The following is a 26,547-nucleotide window of genomic DNA, read 5'->3' on the forward strand; positions in this document are numbered from 1 at the left end:
TTGATATGTAAGAAACTATGTTGATAGTTTTCAACTTAACCCAATACCCCCAATAATAATAAAATAATGATATGAATAATAAAAGAACATGCCATAGTAGTAACATTAATTAAGTTAGTTTTTATTTATAGTTAAATTGAGTTTATAATAAGCTACAATAATTAAAATAATATTAAAATAAGAATCATTTATGCTTTGTATATATATATATATTAATTTTTTATTAATTAATTTTTAATATTATTAATTTAATTTTTTTATTAATATGTAGTGTACATAAAGTCCTAAATGATTGAGCATTTTTTTACAGGGTACTTTACTCCGATTAACATGAAGTACTCTTAAAAGTATGTATTTGTGGGAATACATATTTCATAATTGAAGTAGTATACTCTACGCAAGTGTATTACAAAACGCTGCGTTCATATGTATGGATGGTAGATCATTTTGCATCCGGCATCCAACAGAACAGAAACATGTGTTTGGCTGACGTTTTGGGGTGGCGTAAGCTGTTTTCACATATACGACTTCCCCACACAGCCACACTCCTAGGCCAGAGCTTCAGCCGCTGCCCCAAACCTCATATTCGATGAAATGCTGCAAATGCGCTTGTCACTGCTGATCCCTTTAGCTGTTGAATTGCAAATTGTTTGTGTATGGCGTCAGGCGTTTTGTTTTTTGTTTATTTATATATATATACTTTTTTTTTGCGTTGTGGAACTTGTTTTTCACTACAAACTCTGTGACAAAATGTCCGCCAATCTGTCACTGCAGCTCCCAATTTTTTTCATGCTGAAATTCGTATGAAATTCAGTTGTAGTTTTTCTCTCTCAGCTGTTGCTGTTTGGGGCTGGTTCTACAAATTCAAAAGCACAGCAATTGCAAAAACTTCATAGTCGACACAAAACATTAAACGGCAAGGGTATCTATAGTACCGCCGGAATAGTTAGTCTAAGAGATGAGTTAAGATCAGGCTCAATTTAATGGTCTGCCAGTGTAATTGGAATTTTTAATTGTTTGCATTGTGCATTAAATACTTTGGTGTATTCTTTTTTTGTTTCTGTTTTTGTGTTTCTTTGTTTTTGATTTTGGCCATCAGCTTTATACCATTTGCATTTACATATGCGCATTGCCTGCAACGAATTGTAATTAATTGAAATTGTGTGTAATACTAAACTTGCCGGAAAATGCTGGCAGAAAATAGATCAATGAGTAACTGCATGGGAATATGTGCGCTACAATGCGTATGTGATTCAGTTTACTTATGCATATATTTGCAATTTCACTATCGTATGACAAACTGCAAATAATGAAATGCAAAGCACATTAATTTATAGCCACGTTTATCTGTTGCAGCTGCTGCTGTTTCATTATAAAAACAAAAATCTGCATAAATAGTTCCTATGGGAGGGCGTGCGTGTCACACTCTCGGAGGCCAAGCAAAAGCTATGGCAAATTCACGTTAAACGAGTTTGATTTTGCCAAAGGCTCATGATGTCCATTTTCCAAATATGTTAGATGACCCAGGGCTGGTCTATTCCTATCGGTAAGTGCAATGCACAAATTGCGTGCCGAAATCAAATCGAAATAAAATCAAATTGCAAATATTTATTTTTATCCGTGGCACATAATTTTGATAAATATTTAGCGAGGTGCGCAGGTCTAGACCAACTATTTTGTAGCCGTCTCCCAGTCTCTTCCCTCTCATTTAGCAAAATTAGCTACATTAAAATTAATGCGCCGAAAAGTAGACTATTAAAAATTCCAAGCCAACTTTATTACAGACACAAGGGCAATGTTGTGTCGTTTGCATTTATGTGAGTTGGTTATTCAAACAGTTTACGTTGGAAATAAACAGAGACGTAGGTTGAATGCACATAATAGTTGGGTTGAAGCAAACTAAAATGAATGATACAAATCGTTTCAATATTAATGAATTGTCGAATCTTTCGCAACTAATTTATGCTAAATAATTATAATCGGCAATATAAATATTGTATCATATATTCTTTTTTGCAACCTTTGTGCATTAGAAAAACAGTTTGATTGGGAGAATATTCATATAAGCCCACAGAGAAAAGAAAACTTCGTAGGAAAAAAATTTTTTTAACAAATATTTTTGGAATGAAAGGCAAAAATCCAACAAAAAATCCCTTTTATTCTTGTTAAATGAATGCCTTTCTGTTGAATACTTCTGCTGAGATATATCTTTTCATATCACTTAAAAATCATGCTCAAAAATATTCTTTTAGGGGGATACAGAAGACTTGGCGTATTTCGGGACCAAAATCCAATTTAAGGACTTTGGACAGTTGTTATTTAATGAATCCCTCCGTGTTCTGGTCGACGCTGACGCCACTGGCCATGACAATTACAAAAAAACACACAATCTCGAATATACAGACGCACAAACACATACACAGAGACACGGATGCACAAACTAACACATTAGACGGCGTTTCCTTTGCCAAAGGAGCGGCATAAAAGTTGCTTGACTTCATTTCGGGTCGTCGACGTTGCCGACGACAACATCAACAACAAACGAACCAAAAGAAACAGGCAGGCAGGCAGGCAGACAGACAAACAAACAAATAAACTGACAGACACTCGTTTCCGTTTTCAAACAAAACAGACGCCATATTTAAAATTCCAAACGGCGCACAACAGAAACAACAACAACAACATCAACAAAATCAGTAAGCAAATGAAATAACAGAGAATTGCCGTTTGCACAAAACTTCTCGCGCTACTTTTCCCAGTTTGTTTTTCCCAGTCCACACACATTTCAATTTGTGGGTCGCGCTTTGATTTTTGAGACGCGGCGACAGGTTCATTGCATGGCCGCGGCGCTTGGGAAATACGCATCCATGCTGCTTGCATAGAGGCTAATTGGTGAATTATTAAAAAAAAAAAAAACAAAACAAAAAAAAAGATGAAACAAATGAAAATCTAATCATGCTTCACGGTGCACAACAATGGAAACACAAAAGTTCTGAAAAGCACACGCATCCGCCACTAAAATGCCGCCCACACAGATCAGAATCAGCATTCGGCTTCAGCTGTTGGCATTTGGTATTTGCCATTTATTCACAACGTGTAGGAGTGAAAACTGCTGACCTCCTGGGCGTTATTTCCGTGGAACAGAAATTTAAGATTTATTTCAGATTTGCATGATGAGATATGTACGAGAAGTGGGCTGGCTGTAGTTCACACAATAGACACGTAGGCAAATAAAAATGCCTCCGGTGTTTGTTTTGCTCTTCAGCTTAGGTTGTATATTAAAATGATTTATGGGCTCCAAATTGCTACACAGGCAGAAGCGTGAAAGTTGTGCACTAACTTCATGAAATATGCATTTCCACAAAAATAATAAAAAAAAAGTTAACCAGAATTCATCGAATACCCAATGCTTTACAAAGGTCAGAAGATTAAAGCTTGCAAAATATTTTCATAGTTTGAATGCCAATTACTTCATCCGTCATCTGCCTACAGCCTAGCTTTGACAAAGACAAAAAGCAAACCTAAAAACATATTCAATTTTATTCTTACTTAATTTTGTTAACTACAAAATCAGCTCAGCATATCATCCGTATGTATGTATATGTAAATGGTTTGTGCTGACTGACTGACTAACTGGTGACCAACGCACAGCCCTGCACTAGTAACCTCTAGTGTGGAAAATCCGTAAAACCACCTGTATAAAACACGTTTTCAAAAAGTTTTAACCGAGTTGAGTTGAGAAGTGTTTCACACTTTTCGCAAAGTTTACCCTTACTTGGGGGAAATGGAAGTCAAATATTTGGTAGGCGCAGTTTCGAGATTAAACTCATCTCAAAGGATCTTCATGACAATTCATTTAGGACATTAAGACTACAGTTTAAAGTTTTACTCAGCAAACAAATTGGTAGTTGTATTTTGGTACTAGTTTCCGCCAATCCAGATTCAAAAGTTAATATTGTACACAAAGGATTTAATTTTAAAAGGCTGGAAAAAAAACAACAAAACAAAAAAACAACAAAAACATATGTTTATTGTGTTATTTACTTACTGAATTCTTCTCTTTTTTCATTCCTTAAGCCCGGATCTCAATATGTTCAACGCATATTCAGTCTTAAGAAGAAATGAACGTTAGTTAAATAAAAGCCAGGATTAAACGCAAAAAACGACAGTCCTACTAAAGTGCCTTAGATCTCAAGATGCGCTTAAACAAATATGAATGATGGCTTAAGTACAGCGAATACTCCTCGCAAGTTATCATATCGCAGTGCGAAGGCATTTAAAAAATCTATAAAATAAATTGACCGACAGGACGGGCGCCACACATGCCAATAAAATATTTTATCAGATGTACGTGTTGCTATTAGACGTTAAAGCATCGACACCATTTTTCCCCCTGGCCAGCACGTCACGCACGCATATCAAATGACGGCGTTGGAGTGTTGAAAGCTGTGACGAGACTAAAAAATGGAGCGACGACGAGGTGGTGAGCTGGGGGCGTAGCTAACCCTTTTTATGGCTGGTCAGTGGAGGATCTGGTCTTTGATTATGCGTCGTGCGGCCATAAATTTATATTGAAAGACGTGCGTTGTTAATCAAATTAAAGTGTTTGATTAAATTTTAAATAGAACGTTGTGAGTGACTGCTGACAAAAACAAAAAAAACGAGAGAAGAATTAATTTGTGAGCACGTGGCGTATACACGATATTCAATTAATTTATGCGAGCGAATATCCTGCAAGCAACCTTTCGACCTTTCTCATAATCCTACATACCTCAAGGATTCGCCATGCACTACAAATATCCAAAACGTGTCGCAAACTGCGTGGTTATTTAAAACACGGCTGGTTAAAGCGTTGCGCGATTTAAAGTACCAAACGGGCAGCCGAAGTTAAATAACAATTTCACTGCTCATTAACCCTAATTTGTATGTAAATTTTGGGGAGCCCTATTCGGCGCCCCTTTTCTCTTGGGGCAAGCAGCCTTGCGTCCGCCATTTTTAAAGGATTTCAGCGACCGGTTTGTTTTAACTAATGCACACGACAGACAGCGGGCACGGGTACAACATCTTTTCGGTAGTCGACTTTAACTGAAACTAGTCGAGACTGCTCACTTACAAAGTATTTCGCTCCAAACTATTTATGAACTAGATCCCCAGATTATAGGGCAAAAGTGTCTTAAGCTCTCCTGGCTTGCAGTTAACCATTTACTTCTGCTTATGAGTGCATATAATAACAAGTAATATTTATCTATTTGCATTAAAGCAGTCTCTTATTAATATATATGTATATTTATATGTATATGTATATGTATATGTATATGTATATGTATATGTATATGTATATGTATATGTATATGTATATGTATATGTATATGTATATGTATATGTATATGTATATGTATATGTATATGTATATGTATATGTATATGTATATGTATATGTATATGTATATGTATATGTATATGTATATGTATATGTATATGTATATGTATATGTATATGTATATGTATATGTATATGTATATGTATATGTATATGTATATGTATATGTATATGTATATGTATATGTATATGTATATGTATATGTATATGTATATGTATATGTATATGTATATGTATATGTATATGTATATGTATATGTATATGTATATGTATATGTATATGTATATGTATATGTATATGTATATGTATATGTATATGTATATGTATATGTATATGTATATGTATATGGATATGTATATGTATATGTATATGTATATGTATATGTATATGTATATGTATATGTATATGTATATGTATATGTATATGTATATGTATATGTATATGTATATGTATATGTATATGTATATGTATATGTACATATATGTATATGTATATGTATATTTATATGTATATGTATATGTATATGCAAGTACAAAATTGTTACTGTGCGATACGTGGTTGGTGGCACGTTACGTATTCTTCTCGCGCCATCTTCCATTAATTCATCCGCCAGCAAATAGACAAAAGGCCTTGCAACAAAATGGACTTGCGGCAGTCATTATTGGGATGTTATTGTTGTTGCAAGTGGCAGAGTATAAAACAAAAGTGAGCATTAAGCCAAACAATAACCAACAGGCAGGATGGCAAATGGAAAAAGACTGAGAGGGGGATAAAGACAGAGGGAGAGAGAGAGAGAGAGAGCGAGAGAGAGAGAAACAAACAAAAAATGGCAACGTTCGCGGCGCTCATGCAAATTCAATAAATTAAGGCAACGGCCATTAATTATATTTTAAATTACAATGGACATACAAACAAACATGGGTAGCTTGTGCTTTTGCCCAGCCTGACAGAGAGAAAGTTGCACCCATTCAGCGGGCAAATTGTCGCTTTTTATCTCCATGCACCACCAGAGCGACAACAATGAAAGCAACAAAAACAACAACAACAACAAACTGACTGTCCAACTGGCAGCCCGCCTGACTGCCACTGAGGCCATTGTTGCCACTGGAAACCACTTGGATGGCGCCATGCAGCCATGCAGCCAAGCAATATGAACAAAAAACGAAAACAAGAAAAAAGAAGAAAGAACTTTAATAGCAACTTCAACTTCAGCTGGGCAAAAGCTGTTGCAGCTGCCACTGCTGCCGCTGCTGCTGCTCCGGCTGCTGCTGCTGGTGCTGGCAGGTTCAGTGTGATGGCTGCTGGCCCATTAGCAGCGCGTAAACAATGGCCAAGGCTGTTGACAATGGCGGCGTGCCATTAAGGCTGACGTAAGCCGTTGACCGCTGACGCGTTAACTGCAGCGAGCCAACTTTTTAATTGGTTTTAAGGTACAAGTTGATTTCCATAAGGCAAAGATGGGTTCAATTGTTGTTGGATTGCATTTTATTCGTTTACTTTTTGGGTTTTGGCCGCCTGCCGCGCTTTGGCTTTTTCTTAAAGGGTCCCAGGCCGCGTCGCACCATTGTGCCGCGCCACCAGGCCTGCAATTTGACAGCGCACTCCATGCGATGCACCTGTAGTTGAAGCAGGCGCTGCTCCTCCTCCTTCTTCGCGGAATACTCGCGCACAAACTGCAAATGCTGCGCGTTCAGCTCGCGGTGATGCGCTAGAGATTTGCTCTGCTCCAGAATGCGCAGCTCCCATGCCTCAGATTCACGTTCGACGCGACGCAGCTCGCTGATGTAGCGCTGCTGCCAATATGCAATCTTTTCCTTCAGGTCGGCCAGCTCGCGAGTGCGAAAGGCGGCGAGCTCCTGGCTGACGCGCTCCTCATGTTTCAGTCGCTGCTTGTAGTCGAGTATGTCGCGCAAATAAGCCCGCTCGGCATTTTCGCCCCAAATCTTTGCCTGAGTCACGCGTGCCGTCTCCCAGCGCTCCACCAGGCTGTACTCCAGGTCGTTTACGCGCGATACACACTTTAAATTGTACTTGGCATCGGCAGTGCGCTCCTCCAACTCCCTCAGCTTGGCCACACCATCAATCTGAAGCTGCTCCAGTTGCGCTAGCAGTAGCTTTATCTCGTCCTTGGATTGCTGTAGCTGATTGAGTGCCACAGATTCTTCGCTATTACTTCCGCTTAGTGCGCCAATGGCGAGCTCCAGGCGACTTGGATTTTCAGTTTCTAGCTCCTCTTTGGTCATGTAGAGCTGTTGGTTGGCGGCCTTAAAAAATGCGCGCAATGCATCTATATCATTTTCATATTTCAGGGCATTTAGCACACACTCGTCCACCGTGTCGGCCTCCTGATCCGTGTCGCCTAGCAGCGACTCCAACCTGGGCAGCCTTTTGCCAGTGAGCAGAACTCGCCCAGACATCGCCGGCTGCCCAATAGAGGAGCTGCGTCTGCGGTTTTTGCGCGGCAACGGCGGCTTTTGCATATTCAAACGGTGCCAGCGCTGCAACAGCATAAGCTTATCAATGGCCGTCTTGTAGGTGACAGCCAGCATCAAGCGTTGCCATTCCGCTTGCTCCTCTTCAGTCAATGCAGTCACCAGCGAGGCTTCCATTAGAACTGGCTGCAAGCCGAGGCACAGCTACTTGACTGGTTTATCGATATCAAATATTTGACGTTGTCATGGCTACTGTTCGTTCGTTGGCCAAAAGTAATGCAACACTCTCTCCCGTTCAAAGTCTCTTTGTCTCCTTCTGCTTGGCCAAGCGCCAGTAAGTATGCTACGCATTTGCTCTCTTTGTCCTCTTGCCCTGCGCTTACGTGCAAAAATGCGAAACTCGTACTGGCGCCTTTATAGGACAACGGCAGCAGCAGGAGCAGTCCCTGAATTTATTTTCCAGCTCTTGTTCTGTATCCTTTGCGGCTTTTCCTTTGGGTTCATTCACTTCTTGGCTAGCCAACTAGCATGTAAGTCTGCGTCTGTGAAATCTTCTTCCTTCTCTTAACAACCCTCGTTTGCCCTGCTCTCTTGTACGTTTAACCCAATAAATGCCGTGCTGATTGCAACTTAAATTATTGGCACCCAAGACGCCAGACCCGCATTACAATTAAATTATCGCATTAACCACAAAACCTGCTCTCTGCTGCGCGTTGCTCGTCGGTAATTTTTTTACTGTGCCAGCAGCGGCAGGGCAAAAAGTAAGTACAGATAAGAAAACTACGTGTGTGAGACTTTTGAATGCCCTACTATTGGATAAGAAAATGTTACTTTAGATTCATAAGGATTTATGTAAGTTAATTGCCCTTACTGAATTCCGTTTAAGGTTTGACGATTCTGCGAGTTTAAATTTCTCAAATTGAATTGATTTTAAATTATACTATAGAATATTTCGTCATATTAATATATAAACAAATTTTTTACTATTTGAGTAAGCAGTACTTAACATAGTTGAAAAAAATAAATGGGTGAAAGTATAAAAGTTCTCAGTAACTTTTTTATTTTCATTTTAAAAAACATTAGCAATAGCTTCCATAATAATTTCCAGAGCTTTAAATTTTTGTTCTGCTCTACAAATCCCCTTATTATGCAACTAGCGGACATTTCTTCATCATTTTCGGCCAGAAAGCTGAAAGCCGTTTTTCAGAACACCTTCCGACTTGCACTTTGCTGCCAAAGCGTGAAAGGATCACCTTCCGTTGTAGATATTAAAAATTAATGTAATATATGTATCCATTTCTAAGTATTTCCATAATTGTGACTTAGGCTAAATTTAAATTGGCATAAATTTTCAAATTTATTAAGATGACCCATTGCCCTATTTATGCCAAATATCACTTATGTATACATAATACTACTCTAAGCACTGAATCGTAAATTCTGTCATTTGATATATTGAAATATTATATATATTTCACTATAGAAATTCAATTAATTTCTAGTGCTTTGGCCCAAAGAGGCACAATTGCCCTAGAGTTCAGATAGGGGCATTAAAAGGCAACCGCAAATGGTCATTGCAACGGCAGCGTCTATGAATGGAGCGATATGAGAAATTACCCAAAGTATACACATATATATTAATTTAATGCCAGCTACTGTCTTGCGCACACACTGAGAAACACACACACACACATACAGCCATACACATGGGGACTGCATGTGGCGTCTTTCGCACTTGGCGAGTGGCTTCGCTGTCAGCGGCCATTATTTTTAATAGACTGCAAAGAAAAAGTTTTCAGTTTTCTGCTTCATTGACTGCAAATCGGAAAAAGGCGCAGAGTTCGCCTCTTCTGCTGAAATTAAATGCGCCAAAAAGTATGCTGTGCAGCGACTGATAAGCAGAATATACACACAGGCATTCATACATACACACACACACACACACACACCATAGACTCACAAAGTCTGGCATTTGCAGCATAAAGCCATACACATAAATTAGCTTTGGCCAAATATTCAATTTTCCTTTAGAATCCCACAAAAGTTTCCATGCAAATTTTTGGCTAGCACCAAATAGTGACATATACAACCGGAAACTGTGTAACTATAGAATCCAGTTGGACTTAATGCTGGGTTAATTCAGTGAATTGTACTAAGACCTCTGCTAACGATTGCTGGCCAAATTTCAAATAAATATTAAGCTTCAGGCCCAAAATATTTTATGCAAATAAATTTAATAGACTAAATGTCAATCAGTCACTCGCTTTCCGCACTCGTGTCTCTATCAGTGGCTGTCGATTTTGTCGACGATTGCATGTCACTAGCATTTTTCCCTCAAATACATGTTAATATTTTTCGCATTGATATCATATGGCGGTTCATTAGCTCTTGTTGCTAAGCAACAACTATATTTGGTTGGAGAATTATGTTACAAAAAATATAGTTCATTGGCCAATCAAATTGTGCTCTCAAATATTAAGTATTGACAAAAGGAAAACTACACGTTTTAGAAAGGAATAGAAAATAGTTTAGATAACAATTGCAAGCTAACAATTTTACAGCTACAAACTTAAACAAATATTTAAATATAAAGAAAAAAAACAACAATAATAATGGTTATTTATCTTCAACACGCCAAAGATTAAAACACTCTTATTTTAATAATCCGATGTTGGTCAAATTTTGCAGGTATGTAATTGTATGTTAGAAGCGCTGAACTGCGAAGTAATATTTACCAATCGTTTCTATGACAGTTGTATACTATTCTGAAAGGGTATAACAATATACATGTATTAAATTCAATACATTTGTTTATTTAATTGAGGGTCGTTATAGTTAATCATGTTGATGCTGTGAGTACATACTACCCTTAAAGGCTATTCCCTGGTATATGTGTGAGACACACAGCCAGAAAGGCAGAAACATAACCCTATACTCTGCATATCCGTACATAACCAGCCGTACCCATGCTGCCTGCTTCAGTTTGCCCAAAAATTTTATATTGCGAGCCGCAACCACGACACCGTGACGACGACAGCATATGCCAGGCGAAAACCAAGCCAACCCATTGCGGAGTGGGGTAATAGGAGCAGGCGGCGGTGTCCGTGTTCACCGACTGATGATGTCGCGGCTCTGGCCATGATGGTGACTGTGTGAATATGTCAGTGCGTTGTTGTCTGCGGCCGGCAAGTGATAGACGCTACCATTAATTCACGTTCAGGTGCCGCACGCTTGGCTGCCCAACTTTAGTGCGAGTGAGCTTGTGTGTGTGTGTGTGTGTGTGGGAACAACATGTGTTTTCGCCCACCCTAAAGAGTGGATTGCGGGGGTATATGATACTGCAGAAGCTGCGGTCGCTCGTGCAGGCAAATCTCGTGCAATGCATGACAAATGCGCTGGCTAGCCCCAACGATTCTCAGTACTTCGTGGTGGGGCGTGGCAAGAGTTTAAAAAATGCTCACCCAAAACTGACCTACTTGCTGAAAGTGTAATTAATGCACAGCCCATTGTGGTGGTTATTCAGGAGCATGGGCAATTTCTGCAGCGCAAAATCGAAAGTTCGTTTGCCGTTCTCATTACTTGCTACATTGTGCGGCAAAAGCCAAAAAGGGCCAAAGTAAAATCAATAAGGGCAGGTCACTCCGCAGTCTTGTCGCCGGTCGCCAGTCGCCTGTCGCCCAGGCCAATGCCAATCAACCACCAAAAAAACATAGCTAAGAAATGAGGTAGTCATGACAACGCGACTCAATAAACAAATGCCAAACATACATTAAACAAGAAAGAAAGTCAATTTCCGGCACGCCGACGATTAAATACTCTGTGTGGCTTGCTGCTAAGCAAATATGTGAGGAGAATTGTTAAGCTCGTAAGAGCTTGCATCTTCAAGGATGTCCATACCTAAACTAATTTTTCTACCGATTCTTTCCACTCAGCTATAAATATAGTACTCCGATTTTGACTAGTTTCGAGTATTATCCGTATATGCCAAAGTTTCCTTGAGATATCTTCCAACTTGTTTGGATCTCTTATTCCTACGAAAGGCTTCATCATAAGAGACGGAGATGTTTCCTTTACACAATTCATGAAAAAATTATAATACTCTCTAAAAGAGTATAAAAAGGTTCACGCACACACAATGAGCACACACGTGGACACAAACTCGTTTTATTCTGCTATTCAAATAAAGTTGCTTTAAAAATAACTCTCAATGCCGCATTTATTGCGCTCGGTGCCACGCAAACTGTGTCAACAGTGGAGTGCAGCTTAACAGTGGCAGTTGGACGGCGAGAACGAGGACGACGAGTCTATATTTCAGAACGAGATGTTTCCACAGGCCGAGCTGGAAAACTACAAGCTGCAGGTGGAACTGCTTCAGGAGAAACTTCGTCGCAGGTCTGTGAAATTATTAAATAATTATCATTGAATTATTATTAGCGAGAATTCTCCAAAGCGAGGGCTCTCGACTTTGTACAAATACATAAGTGAAGAGGCATATCCCCTCGCTTTGCTTAACTTTATTTACCGATTGTCTTTGCTTCGTAATATTTGAAAAAGTTTCTTGAAGAGCTCATATACTTTCTATCCGACCGATAGGAAAATTTATGAGCTTAAATTTTGCCAATTTTCTTTTCTTTAAAGTCAGACTGGGAAATACCCTGTACAACGATAAATAAGTTGATTTTCTTGCTTTAGCTCTGTGGCATATTCTTTGTTCGTTTTCATAGAAACAGGAAAAGTTATCGATATTTCGAATGAAAGTTTAATTGTTGATGTATAGTACAAAATCAGAGATAGATACGAGACGCTTCTTATTTAATGGAATTTTTATCCAATGTTTCCTTTTCGCAGCGAGGACAATCGCCAGCAGCTGGAGCATAAACTGGACAAAGTACTACAGAAACGCAGCGAACTGTAAGTAGATTTCGAGCTATGCATTGTGCCAATATTGATATCGCCCACTGGGCTGCTTTAGCGAGAAGTGCGTGCGACAGAAATCACGTCAGAAGTACCAGGAATTTTTGGAGGAGCAGAGCAAGCGCAACGAGCGAAACAAAAAGCTGGTGCAGATGCTGGAACGTATCGATGAACAGACTGCTGCCATGTCGCAGCGCAGCGAACGACTCAAAATGATGAAGGTGAGTCACTGCAGCAGTCAATTGTCAGTCTCCCGCTACTTTAATTTATGTCCATGTGTTTGGCTTTGTCTTGCTCTTGGCCATTTCGACTTGCAGCTGCAATACCAAATGTACTTTGCAAAATTGGTTCAGAACCAAACGTTGCGCTGTATACAACAAACAACAGGAGGCACTCCTTTGTCAATTCCTGTCCTAATACAGCCACAAGCAGCGGCAGTGTCGGATCCAACAGTCTCAGCAGCAACGGCAGCTGCAGCTGATGCTTCTGCTCCAGCAGCAGCTCCTAATCAAAATCAAAATCAACCTCTGCTTATTCCATTGACGGCTGCATCGCCACAGCAATGGGCTTTTGCCATGGCCACGCCCACACCCACGCATACTGGTATGTTATTAGCTGCACAAGCAATGCGTCAGCCCATTTATATGCCCTACCCAGATCTGTACGGCGGGGCTGGTGCTGGGGCTGGTGTGAGCGGCGGACAGGCGCTTGGCACCTCCAATCTGTTCGACCTGCGTGCCACATTGCGCGCCCTGGACAATGAAAATGCTGATTTGCCGGAGCGCATGACGCACTTTGATGTGGCTGCTCTGTCAGCGGGTGAATCTCAATATGGCAACGCTGAAAAGGCAGCGCCAACAGAAACAACAGCCACGACGACAACGACGATGTCAACAGCATGCTCACCGAAAGACATGAGTGCACGGGAGCTGAGTAGCACATCCTCAACATTGGCAACATCCTCGTTGACATTTGATAAATTGCCAAAGACGGCAGCGTTGACTGAGCTGCCGGCTGCAGCTGTCGCTGTCGCTGGCGTCGATGACGTCGGCGACCGACCGCAAGAGGCAGCGCAGTTGCGCAGGGAAGGCCAGCAAGGACTGGAGCAGGAAGCCTGGCCAAATTCACGCGTGACTAGAGGCGAGCATGAAATATCGCCAAGTGTCGCTGGCTATAATGAGCCACGCCGGCAGCCACAGCAGCAATATCAGGAGCAAAGGCAGCACGATTTGGACGCATACTTTGGCGAGCTGAAAATCGATGAGCCCTGGCAACCAACAACAGCGCCAACAGCAACAATGGCACGGCCAATGGACCAGTTTGAAGACAAAATGGAGCTAAGCGTGCGTCCCAGCGAAATGAAAACAGTTGGAGGCGGTGGCGCCATTGGCGGCCTCGTTGGTGGCATCAGCAACGATTTGCTTGACGAGGTCAAAGCCAGTCGTGCAGCTCTGGAGCAGGCAGCGGCTGCGGTTGATGAGCAGCTAGCACGAGGTAATCAATTGTCGCCACTGGCAACCAATGAGCCATTCGCTAAGCCCAGAGTGTCGATTGAGAATATTGAAAATGCCATTTACGGCGAACGTTTGACAGGAACAACCACTGCGATATCAGCCAGAGCAGCTGCAGAGGCGGCAGCAGCAGCAACAGCAGTGGCAGCAGCACCAGCACCAAAGCAGGGATTATTTGAGAATTTGGCAACCAACGCATCGCAGTCGCAGCAGTCGCAGCAGCAGCAGCAGCAGAATCAAGGTGAGGGCGAACAGATGAGTGCTGTAGAGGTAGAACAGTTGCAGGAGCAGCAGCAACAGCAGCGACCAACACATGATGGGGCTCAGATCGATTTCGGGCAGTACGATGACAATAGCTATGTGGACCCAGGTGAGCCCAGCTATGCCAGCATTGAGACCAGCCAACAGCAACAGCTGCCGCAGCCGGCAAGCGTCACAGGCGAGCCGCTGTACAGTGAAATCGGAAATCCCGCAGACTATCAGCAATATGTAGCGGATGCAAATGCAGCAAACGATGCCGAAGCTGAGGCTGCAGCAGCCGCAGCACAACAGGAGTACTCCAATATGGATTATAGCAACTACGATGCCGCCCAATATGCTGCCGGCTATGATCCCAATGCCTATCCGGGCTACATATACGATGAGGCAACCGGCCAGTACATAGCCGATCCCAATGCCGAGCAGTATGCCCCGGATGGCAGCTACGCGGGCCAGGACTATGATGTCGCAGCAGCAAATTATGACTACTATGCCGAGCAGCAGCAGCAGCAGCAGCTGCAACAACAGCCGCAGCAAGAGGTACAACAGGAAGCCGCCTATCCGATGTCTGACAACAACAGCGCAGCGGCCGAGCTGGTTTTGCCACAGGAAGTGGAGCAAGCCCCGTCATCTGGAGGGGCTGATGCAAAAACTGAAGCCACTCACTCACCAGTGGCGACCGACACCACCGCCACGCCCGTCAGGCCCACATCGATACTTGCGTCGACAGACAAACAAGCGACGCCTAATGATGCGCATCAGCAGCAGCAGCAGCAGCAAAAGAAGAAGAAGCGCGTTAATTTCGTTGACAGCAGCGAAACGGATGATAGCTCAAGCGCGAAACCAGCCCAGGAACCAACCGCGCCCACAGCCACCCCGAACATTGGTGTACCCGCGGGAGCAGCGACCGGCGCATCTGGAGCCGGCAGTGAAAGCGACTTCGATTTTTCAACAGGCAGCGAGGCGAAGAATTAGAACAAGCGCAAAACACTTCAGCTCTAATTTGCTGCCATTTGGGTTAACCAATGGACGACCAATCGAGCGACCATTCAATGAGACCGCATTCAATTTATGTCCATCGCATTTCCCACTTTTAGCCTGTGCCGCACCTCCCCTCAACGTATGCAGAAGAAAATCGACATACAATGTGGAACAAACATATAATGAACGGAACGGAAACGGAAACAAAAGATTTTAAAAGCTCAGCTATGCTTTGAGCGTTCAATTGAATAAAGAGCTCTATCAAATATTTTAAGGCATTTGAAAAACAATTATCAATGTTCAAATACATTTTTTCCATTTATGAACAATAAAAATAATTACATACAAATACAAATTCAAAATAAATACTTATTTTAAGCTAGCTGGTGCCTTTTCATTTTAAATAAATATTGCCCGCATCTTAAAACTTAGGATTGGTAATTTTTGATTACTAAAATTAGTTTTGAATTAGTAGTTAATTGCTTGGAAAAATCAATGATTTAAAGATTTGTAGTTAAATGCACAGAAGTCTACCGATAGAGCTTCGTGACTCACCTGTGAATTACTTCTCCAGACTTTAGTATGGGTTTCATTGAATTTTACCAGAAAATAAAAAGCCGCTGTGTAATTTAATTCAGTATCTTCCAATTAAACGTGAAAGAATTTTTTGCACTACTTGCTTGTTACAAATGTACATGGCATCAGATCGATTCTACATTTGTATACCCTTATAGAATTTATTAAGATTTTGTCAGGAAATATATATAACAAAAAAATATAACACTAAGGAGACACAAAAAGCACATATATATTCGGTTATTGATTATTATTTAAAGCCGAGTCCGTCAGGCAGTTAATATGTTAGAGCTGCTTTAGGAATAATCGGTCAAAAGATAAGTTCTTCTTTGAACAATTTTTTAATTTTTATGGTTCACTCCATATCGTATAATCTGAGGCAAAATCGGGATTCGAGTTTTGCATGGAAAAATTATCGGGTTTTCCAGATATTTTGACCAGCTCCACAATTCGCCTCGCATATCTGCAAAGTAGTAAGCCCTGTGTCTACAAGGGTATTTAATTTTTGTTGCTTTAAACCATAAAGGTTTCTCGGCTTACATTTTATTATATTGCAACCTGCGGTGCACTTAGCCATACGCAATATGCAATACACAATATTGTGAGCAGTTGCCTTGTACGAGTGTGCTGGTATGTGTGGTATGCATTATAATATTGAATTTTCAGGCTTATTAATAAGGTTTACAGACGCCAGGCTGTTAATTGTCAGAAGTGCAATTGTCACTGGGCTGATTGTCTGTCAGAGAATCAGCAAAGTTGACCAACATATCCCGCAGGCAATGATGCTATTTAAATGCGGCGATCAGCGAAAGCCAGGACGCGTCGTACATATGCGTATGCCAGGTACAGGGCTGGGAAACCAATTGGGAGGGAATACAGCTGACCAGAGTGGCCCACTTAATTGACATTTGGTTAACAAACAACAATATGGAGTATGTATGGGGAAAATTCACGAGTAAATAAGAATATATGTGTAAAATATATTCATATATAATTAGCTTAAAGAGACGCAGACATAACAAGATATTCATATGAAACTGCATTTTAATAAGACACATCAAAAAATGTCTCGTCCTCTGAACCATTTCCATCGAGTATTTAATATAGTATATATTACCCGCTGGCGAATGGAAAATACAAGTAATACTGAAATTTTTTGTGTAATTCGTGCCATCTTCAAATATTAATAAAATCGGTCTAATGACCGCCGCGCATTAGCCATACTCCCAACTGTCTTGTCCATTAAGATCTTACCCCGGTTCTTTAAAGCGAGCGGCCCAATCACATTAAACGCTAGCTTAGAAACTTATTACTGCTCAATAAACAAAATAATTATAAAAATTAATGCTATTTCCACTTTTGACTTATCGCTTGTAAGTTCAGCTCTCAGACAGCTAAGCCCCAGAGGTTGACGTTGTTTTTGATGTTTTTAACACAAACTTTGGCCACCGTTTTTTCCCACTTGCCATATTTTGGCAACATTCTTATCATACAGTTAATGAAGAGAAAAGGAAGATAGTAAACGCATTTTTTACGATTTAAGGCAATGTTGGTAGCCGATCTGAGATGAGAAAATGCCTTTATTTAAATGTTTTTTTTTACCGAACCACATATTTACCAGAGCATTATTCTTCAATCTACATAAACTACATTAACTTTCAATATTTTCGCACTGTTCGGGAATATTTGTTTCTATATAATGGTATAATAGGACCTCATATGGCAATATTAGAATTCGTTTTAGCTAATGGAGATTGGTTATACGATATATACAAACTTGGTATATTTATGTCAACTATTATGGTTTCTGTAAATAATTTAAAATGTGCAAGCCGTAGCCTTGGATTCGCACCTGGTACTTTATGCTTCAGTTGGTTCGATGGAAAAACATTCGGATTCGTTTTTATTTTCGCTTTTCGATTAACTCTGGAAACCTGTTGTTGACATTTTTCTCATCAATTTAAATGTGGATGAAAAATTGACTTTGTTTTTTATCATATATTGTATTTTCGATAATTGTTGCTCATGGCATATTTTGTATTAAGTTTTTACGGTATTTTTATATTTTTTATAATTACTTTTGAAGTGAAATAAAAGTTGCTAATTTATATTTATTTTTGTGCAACTTTCTGTATGGATGGAATATAATTAATACACACAACATCAACACGTGCATGTCATATAGGATATTAAACGGTCTTGAAGTATTTAAACAATGTTTGATATTTCCCTTCTTAATGAGCTGATCATTTGAAATGGGCCGAAAGGGTAAAAGCAAAAACAAGAAAAATCTCGAATGTCAGAAGGCTTAGAGTGAAACTTGTTTCACAAAAATTCGTAATTAAATGTTACACCAGAAACCTCAAGGGTATTTTGCAAATAAAATTGAAATGGACCACAATTAAATGCTCTCAGTCAAACGAAATGCAGACAAATTCTCAGCGTCGCTTTACTTCAAATGAAAAATTTCAATGTGGACGGATGTTTTGCGCCAGCCAGTGGCAGTGGGAGGCCGAAGGTTTGAAATTCGAGCCAAAAGACAACAACAGCAAACATTTGAGTTTATTTTGTGCTCAATTTACATGTACAGCAATAAGTATCGCAACAGACGCTTTTTGAAATTTAATCCGAATGCTGAATAAGTGGCGCAGCAAATCTAAAATTGATTTTGCCGAACATTAGCATAAACATATAGCCTATAAGGCGTTTATCAGACCAATATTATATAGATGACTTATGCGAATCTACGCTTAAGCATAGGTGACAGGTATAGAGAGAGGCAGACAGTGAGATTGAGACAGACGGAGAGTCAGCATGTGTTTGTTTGCTGGCATGTTTTAACAATAAATTGCAAAGCAAATCAAATCAGCACGTCGCAGGTATAAGGATAAAGGATTACGAATATAGCTTCAGCCACAACACGAATAATTGAGTGCTGCTTATTTATGCACCCCAGGCAAGCAACTGAAGGATAGACAGAGAAAGCGCAAACGAGTACGAACAGCAAGCTAACCGTACGGTGAACACCCCACGGGAGCCGAGAACCGAAAAATACATATACATAATCAGTGCTGAAATTCAATTTTGAAGTAAAACGCAAATCGAGTAGCGAAATTCTCAATGCCGTGCCACTTTGCCAACAGATTCTGGGTGCAGAGGTAGTACAGCGAAAGAAGAGGGGAGGGGAAAGGGCTTTGGTGTAGAAATAAAGAAAAAAGCATACACGAATATGTTCGTGTACTTTTGTTGCCAAGTTAGGCAGCACAGGGTACACCATTTGTGGTACACTCGGCGTATAATTGACATTTATGCAAATGACTTGTTGGGCCGCGCGTAGTTTGGGTGTGTCGTCTATGACAATATTTATACAGCAGCTACAGCATAAATACCAACCCTTTTTTATTTTTACGGAAAATATTTACATACTATGTAGCGCACAAAGGAATATTACTCCGATACCAAGAGAAACTACTCAATTAACTAAGGGACCAGCTCTCAATTAAGCCTTGGAACATTAATAAATTTAATTTGTAGACCTGCTAACAATACACAAATAGAAACTACTATAAACATATTGATTTCAATTCTGAAACTTAATTCAATATAAAGCACAAAGTTTACCTTCGAACAATTCATGTATTCCAAGCAAAAGTACTCGATGCATTGAAATTGATTAGAGTTCGAGTCAATTAAAATTGCCAGTTAAATATTGTAATCAATACTTGTTACCGACCGCCCCTGGCTTCATATACGATTTCAGTTGAGCGTCTCGCTGACATTAACGCTAATTGAAAACATGAAATGCGATATATCGCAGCATAGACAAACAGACTGTATATGCGTCACACTTGGCGTATACTTATTCTACCTGTCCTACCCCCAAACACGATTAGTGCACGTTCAAGGCCCTCCGACCATTCCACCCAGCTCCACCCATTTTGTGCCGTTTTCATGGTGAAAAGATAACAAAAGTTTTCGCTATTTTGTCGCGCGACAACACAAGAGTTTTCCTGCGTTTTTCCGCCAACTTATTATTGTTTAAATATTTACACTACGAAAGGCAGCCCGACCACGCGGCGCTCAGAGAGAAGCACCTATGCACGCCTTTGCCGTGTGCCGTCTAGTCAACATATTTGCGACAAGTTTGAGGCGCCAAAGTTTGCGCGACACTCCTTGGGGCTTGACATTGTCACGTAGTTGCCTGGGCACTCGGGTGACTTTGAGTGGTTGTGGTGCCAGGAATATGCATATGAATGCCAAAGTGGTTGAGGCGCACAACTCACAACTCACAGCTGGCAGCTGGCAGCTGGCAGCTTTGGTTATGACAGTTGCTGTCGGTGACAATCGCTGGCTAAACGCACGACTCCTATGTGAGGCTTATTGCTTAGTTTGCTATTAGTCCATTTGCCCTTTGCCAGTGCAAATTATGTTGATGCTTTGGAGGGCTGCTGTATTCACACAGTCGTAAACATCACGTCCGTCACGTCTCCCATTCGTTCGTTGCAAACACGTCCAGTTTAGTCATAATACCCTATACCCATAAAAATGAATCCAATGAATGACATACCAATCGGAAAGTGAATGTAACAATCGCATTGAAGCATGCGAATACCATGCATAACATTTTATACTTCATTAGCAATAATCTGTCCGTATCTTTGATTTACTCTAAAAAGTTAATTAATCATACCCTTGGATAAAAAATACATGTGCACATATTTTCCTAATCCTTTTATTAGCCCTTTGTGAATTATTTCCATTGCATAATAAATAAAAAAATTACTAAAAGTGTGCTTTCTCCTTTTCATAAAAGCTTAGGTAACTGATATTACGCATTTCTTTGTCTTTCCTTTTTATGCCCCTGGGAACAGGGTATCCCCGAGCCGAGCATACTCGGTTGTCGTATGCAAACTCGTTATAATTTTTTTTTGATTGTTTGACTCCCCAACTGCAAGCACGTATGAGTGTTTTACAACGAAGCCAAACATGGCTAATAATCAACATAATGTTTTTGAAGTGCTGCAAATATTTGGTAAGCCCATTAACATAAATCAGTTGCGGCTTAAAACCTTCACTAGCATAAATCCACAACATGCCAAGAAACCTACGAGAATGAATGCTATTATTATGCCTATAGCCCCACAAATTGCATTCAGGCAGATTCACTTTCCTAATGAGCAATGAGCAGAGGCCAAAATTTGTTAAGGAGCTTCAAATGCATAGCAGGTCCTTCAGCTCACACTAAATACATATGATTATTTAGCTGGCTGCATATTTGGATATCGGAAGCATACGTTGCAGTTGAAAACAATTTAACAAATGACTTTTACTATATATGTATATTTGCCAGTTGGATTTAATGCGGCGTTGCTCAACCCAACATTTCTGAATGGTCTAATTAAATAAATTCAAAAAACTACCACATCATTGTGCCTTCTGTTTCCGACTCGGTAAAGTGTGATCAGTTAACAAATTAAATCAATCTTGAAACGGTTCAGATTTAAGTTACTTTATTTGTTTTGCTATTTATCTGATAGTTGTTTGGGAGGAACACAGCTTGCTTATTTCTGGTGATAATCGGATTTTTGCATTATTGTCATTGTATTACTTAGCCAAAGGAATATTCATGTAACTGTTTAATATATCATAAAGCGACACTTTTGTTAAAAATTCAGCTCTTGCTCCTCAATCTTAGATTTGTCTTGCTTGACAATCAGTGTGTCGGCCAGGTGGGACATGCAGGTAGACTAGGGAAGGGTATAAGTTATCTCTTGCGCTTAACTGGAATATTTGGTGACACTTTTGATATGTGATTGAAATTCATTTGCATTTTTAACGATATATATATATATATATATATAAATATGTATAGTAGTCTGTCAGGCATACCAGTATTCATATTCATAAGCCGAACGCGTCTATCTTCGGCATCAGCACTTGTGATGGCTGTTGATGTGGGTGCCTGTGCGTTGTTATTAATTTTAATCAAAAGCTAGACCTTTGTGCGCGTATTGTGCTGCCTCACTCTGAGGCAGCTAATATGTATTGTCTCGTTGTAACATTGAAGAGACACAGGCGGCATTGTCTTGAGCCTGCCAGCCGCAAATGTAAGTTATACACAGAACGCACAGCCTTAAGCTGCCGGGCTGGCAGTCCGAAAGGCTCTTCTATTGATAATATGCTTAACCACATACCATCTACAGGGTTTGCGGGTTTTTCATTTTTATTGTTTAAGCTTTCAGCACAGATTGTGCGCGTATTATTGAAATCCCCTTTGTGCGCCTCGAGCCACTGAGACACACACAAACACACACATACACATACCTACAGACACACTTTACTACCACACAACCACTTAAGCTACCATTGTTTTGCCCCGCTTCCTCCAAGGGATTGGGCTGGGCCATTACCCGCACTTGATTTGTACAAAACAAAAGCCGTGTTACGAATTGGAAAGTTATTTGAAAGCATTGATTGTGTATCAATAGCGAGCAGTTGGAAGTCTTCACAAAGCACGAGCCGTTACTGTCTCGAGCTCCGGCACGATTGATATTTTGCTTTGGAGCCAGAGACAAAAGTTTCAAGCAAATGCCGCCAATATTTGGCATTTTAGCAAGTTTTTTCTTTGTCGATAAGAATATGTTTATGGATTTTTCTTTTGCAAAAAGAATTTATCTGATGCTATTAGCAGCAGACGATTCTAAAAATTTGTTGCTTTTATCAATTAGGAGGCCAGGAGTTGCGATGATTTTACGCCTGCGTAAAAAAAATAAAATAGGTCAAGCTAAAAGAAAACTTATGTATATATATAAGTTTATATAACTAATAAGTATGTATAACAAATGTTATTTGAATGCAACACAAGTCGGTTACTAATTTTAAAATAAAAAAAAAAGAGTTTAGAATCAAGTGGAATTTATTCATATAAACACATACACACATACATATTCATTAGGTTTAGTAAAGCGATTATTAATCCATCAAATAATTCTCATTTAAAATGGACACCCACGTACAATACTTGCTGCTTGTCGAATATATGCACTCATTCAGATGCGCCCACACAGAGATGGACGGACGGCAATAGGTAATTGAACTCTGGTGTTGATGACGCCTAACAAAGTATTTGTAGCTTTTTTATTTTCGATTGAGACCCATCTCAAAAGTTGGCTGCAAAGTTTTGGGCTTAATGAAGAAAAAATGTTATTTTCATAACAATTTATTTAAGTGTTCAAAACAAACTCCAAAACTGTTATTTATATTTTGTATCTACATTAGGTTCAATACATTTTTTATGACCCTGCTCGAGTCCAATAACAAGGCAAGAGCTGAGCGTGTACCTTTGCCACTTGGCCCTCTGTTGTTGTTTTCATACAGAAACTGTGAAGAACAAATTTGGAATGCATCTTTACAGCATCAATAAAAAAGTATTGCTAATCGAATATTGATAGGCAAAATATATTAATGATTTTGAAAGCTATAGATAGGATATGTACAGAAATATATCCGCCAAGAATATACAATAGTTTTCAAAAATTGGCGATCTGCCAGTTGCCTTATCCTTTTCTAAGCATTTATGTATGATCACATTGCTTGGGTTCTTTGTAGTTTTTGTAAGCATAAATCAATAAATATTTAAATATAAAAGAATAGACGACTAGAAACCTATATCTTCTCAAACTATTACAATATATAAATATATTCAGTGTCTGCTTATGCTTAAAGCCTTTCGTGTTGCCCAGAAAGTGCCGCCTGTTCAGTTCGCCAGATACATATGTCACAGTAACGCCAACAAGACAAATACACAATATTAAAGTAAACATGTTAAAACCATAAAAACGCAACTCCACTATAGAGCGCAGGGGGTTTGAGTGCCTTGAGCAGGGACGAGGGGAATGTGTGCAAAAAATATTGCTAGAAAGCGGCAGGGCACAACAAAAACACGCGCCAGAGAAATCATGTAGAAAGCAGTCGCCTTTACTTATATGCATGTGTGTACACACCCACACACACACATAGAGTTGTGTGTGCGTTTGTGGTTGGGTGGGTACAGTGGCTGCCACGTTTGCACAAGCTCTAAGGCAATATTTTTTGCGCAAGCAACGAACTGGCGCACAGTTGACTAATGCACAACAATGGCGACCATCCAGAGCGAAGACCAGGACCAGGACCAGAGATCGAGGATTCAGCTGGCAAAGGAAGAGGGTGTGACGAAATATGTGAAATCATGAATAAACTGCCATGTGCACAGCATTCAACATTCGCTTGGCTCTCTCTCTCTCTGCCACTGCCATGCTTGTTGTTTATGCAGCTTTCTTTCTGCTTTGCTCCTTTGTGCCAGCTTCCCTTTGGCCGCTTTTCAATACTGCCTGCTGCCTACGGCGCTTGTAGGCCAACGGTAAGTGCATCATGGCAAAGAAGAGGCGGAACGCTTCTTTCAATGCAACGAATCCAGCGTGGAACTTGACTTTGTCGCGGACCACATAGACTGGAACCTCTCACTTTGCGCTTTCGTCAACAGCGCGTACTGCATGGTCCACGTCAGCGCCCAACTGAGTGTGGCCAAAGTCATAAGTCATCAAGTGCAGGATAATCGAAGGCCAAGCCGCATAGCACAATCTAAGCCAAACTGTGTAGGTATACCAAAGGCCGACGACGATTAGACGATTTCAGGCATGGGAGGAATTGTTAAGCACGTTATTGCTCTTTAGTGAAGATATCACAAGCAAGTAAGAGTCCGACAAGGATATTCCCAGAACCTTCCTCTACCGAAAAAACACATTAGGTGAAAGAAACCTAATATGTGCCAGATAGTTACCCATTCTTATTATTCTATTAACTAGAGTATTTTTCTAAGTAGAGCATCGTCTACTTAAACTGAAGTTACGCATTTAGTCGCTGTAATCTGTAAATGCAATACATGCTGATGTTCATTAACACATACATAGGCACACATGCACATGAGCACTTACCATAAACAGATTTCGCTTGCTAAGCTTTAGCAGAAAGAATATACTTTTGACTTTTTCACATATTTAATGGGTAAAGCTTTATAAAACATCTGCTCGCTCCGAACTCGCATCCCCTTCAACCAAACGAACTAATTGCCATCGTCTTATACCTTAACATCGCGCTAACATTCCGTTTGAACGTAAAAAAACGAACTAAAATAGCTGCACAAACACATAGCACAGCATACAATACAATCGCAATCGCAATTCTTTTAAAAGAATTCGAAGAGGAACATACGCATGCGAATGTGTGTGTGCACATGTACACATTAAATCTTGCTCTTGGCCACACGTTTTATTATTAAAACTTCTGTGTTCCTTAACCGATCTTGATGAAATTTTCTGCAGTTAATTTTCATGTGCCAAAGAATACTCGTATATTCTCAAAAAGAATTTAGCCTTGAAATCGTGGCTTAAGCTGGTGAGTGTATCCAAAAATTAAAATATACTAAACGAGAGTCTACAAATTTGATTAAAAAAGGGGATTTCAATATCGATGCCTACCAACAGCTTAACAACGCGACAAGTATTCGATAAATAATCACTAGAAGGAACTACATTCATGTCTTTAGTTCATTGGTTCTAAGGGTGCATACATACAGACGGACGGACAGGATTCGATTCGACTATTGATGCTGATCAAGAATATATATATATTGCCGGTTACATACATTTGCTAAAAGTAATTTAGCCTTTTAACCCACTTTCAATGGGTTCAGGGAACAATAATAAAACTTGTTAATGCTAAGTTTTGTTAAGATATCTTGAAAAACAAAAAGATTTGCAGACAAGAACTTAGCTCTTATCGATCTTTTATGCGACAAGAATATGTTGTAGACTGATGTTTCGGATTTGGGCAAGATATCTTGAAAACAAAGTAGTTTTTCACACAAGCACTTGATTACCACCGATCATATTGCAGCTATATGAATTAGGTGTCTGGTCCGGCCGGTTCTGACACATGTACTGCCTGCAAGACAGACCTTTGCAAAGTTTTATGACATTAGCTTTAAAACTGAAAGTCTAGCTTGCACAAAAACACACAGACGAATAGATGGACGGACGGACATGGCTACTTAGCTCTGTCGTTGATACTAATGAAGAATATATATATGTATATGCTTAATGGGGTCGGGGATTTCTACTTCTATTTCATGACAATAGTGGAATACTCTCTACAAGAGCATACAAAGTGCATGGAGTGTAAATAGTGGCGATTAGCATACATATTGATGAGGGGATCGGCTGGCAAATTTGAATAAATACCAACATCAAGCAACGCATTTGTGCATTATTTCACTCGCAGTTTGATGTTAAGTAATGCATGCCCATTGGACACACTGGCACATATATGAGTCACACACACACACACACGCACAACACAATTCACAGCCCCAACACATATGCATAAGTACATATACTTGTGCGCAGGCGATGCTGCATTGCTTGTTCAGCAGCATTGCATTTTGCGTTTGTGTCCTTGCGT

The 26,547-nt window shown here is 40.0% G+C and overlaps 2 protein-coding genes across 2 annotated transcripts; one reads left to right on the forward strand and one right to left on the reverse strand.

Moving 5' to 3' along the window:
• Nucleotides 1-6,871: 6,871 nt before the first annotated feature.
• Nucleotides 6,872-7,987, reverse strand: LOC135437033 (dynein regulatory complex protein 9). Its single transcript, XM_064694847.1, has one exon. It carries the CDS (start codon nt 7,985-7,987, stop codon nt 6,872-6,874), a length of 1,116 nt encoding a protein of 371 aa, XP_064550917.1.
• Nucleotides 7,988-11,857: 3,870 nt separating this feature from the next.
• LOC135436973 (uncharacterized) lies at nt 11,858-15,809 on the forward strand. Its single transcript, XM_064694754.1, has 5 exons — nt 11,858-12,202; nt 12,659-12,721; nt 12,783-12,945; nt 13,042-13,171; nt 13,268-15,809. Exons 1-5 carry the CDS (start codon nt 12,132-12,134, stop codon nt 15,466-15,468), a joined length of 2,628 nt encoding a protein of 875 aa, XP_064550824.1. The 5' UTR covers nt 11,858-12,131; the 3' UTR covers nt 15,469-15,809.
• Nucleotides 15,810-26,547: the final 10,738 nt, after the last annotated feature.

This window comes from Drosophila montana, unplaced genomic scaffold, assembly GCF_035044405.1.
Source record: "Drosophila montana isolate Dmon_TW-CO22-7 unplaced genomic scaffold, ASM3504440v1 contig_3733_1, whole genome shotgun sequence".
In the NCBI taxonomy this organism is placed as follows: domain Eukaryota; kingdom Metazoa; phylum Arthropoda; class Insecta; order Diptera; family Drosophilidae; genus Drosophila; species Drosophila montana.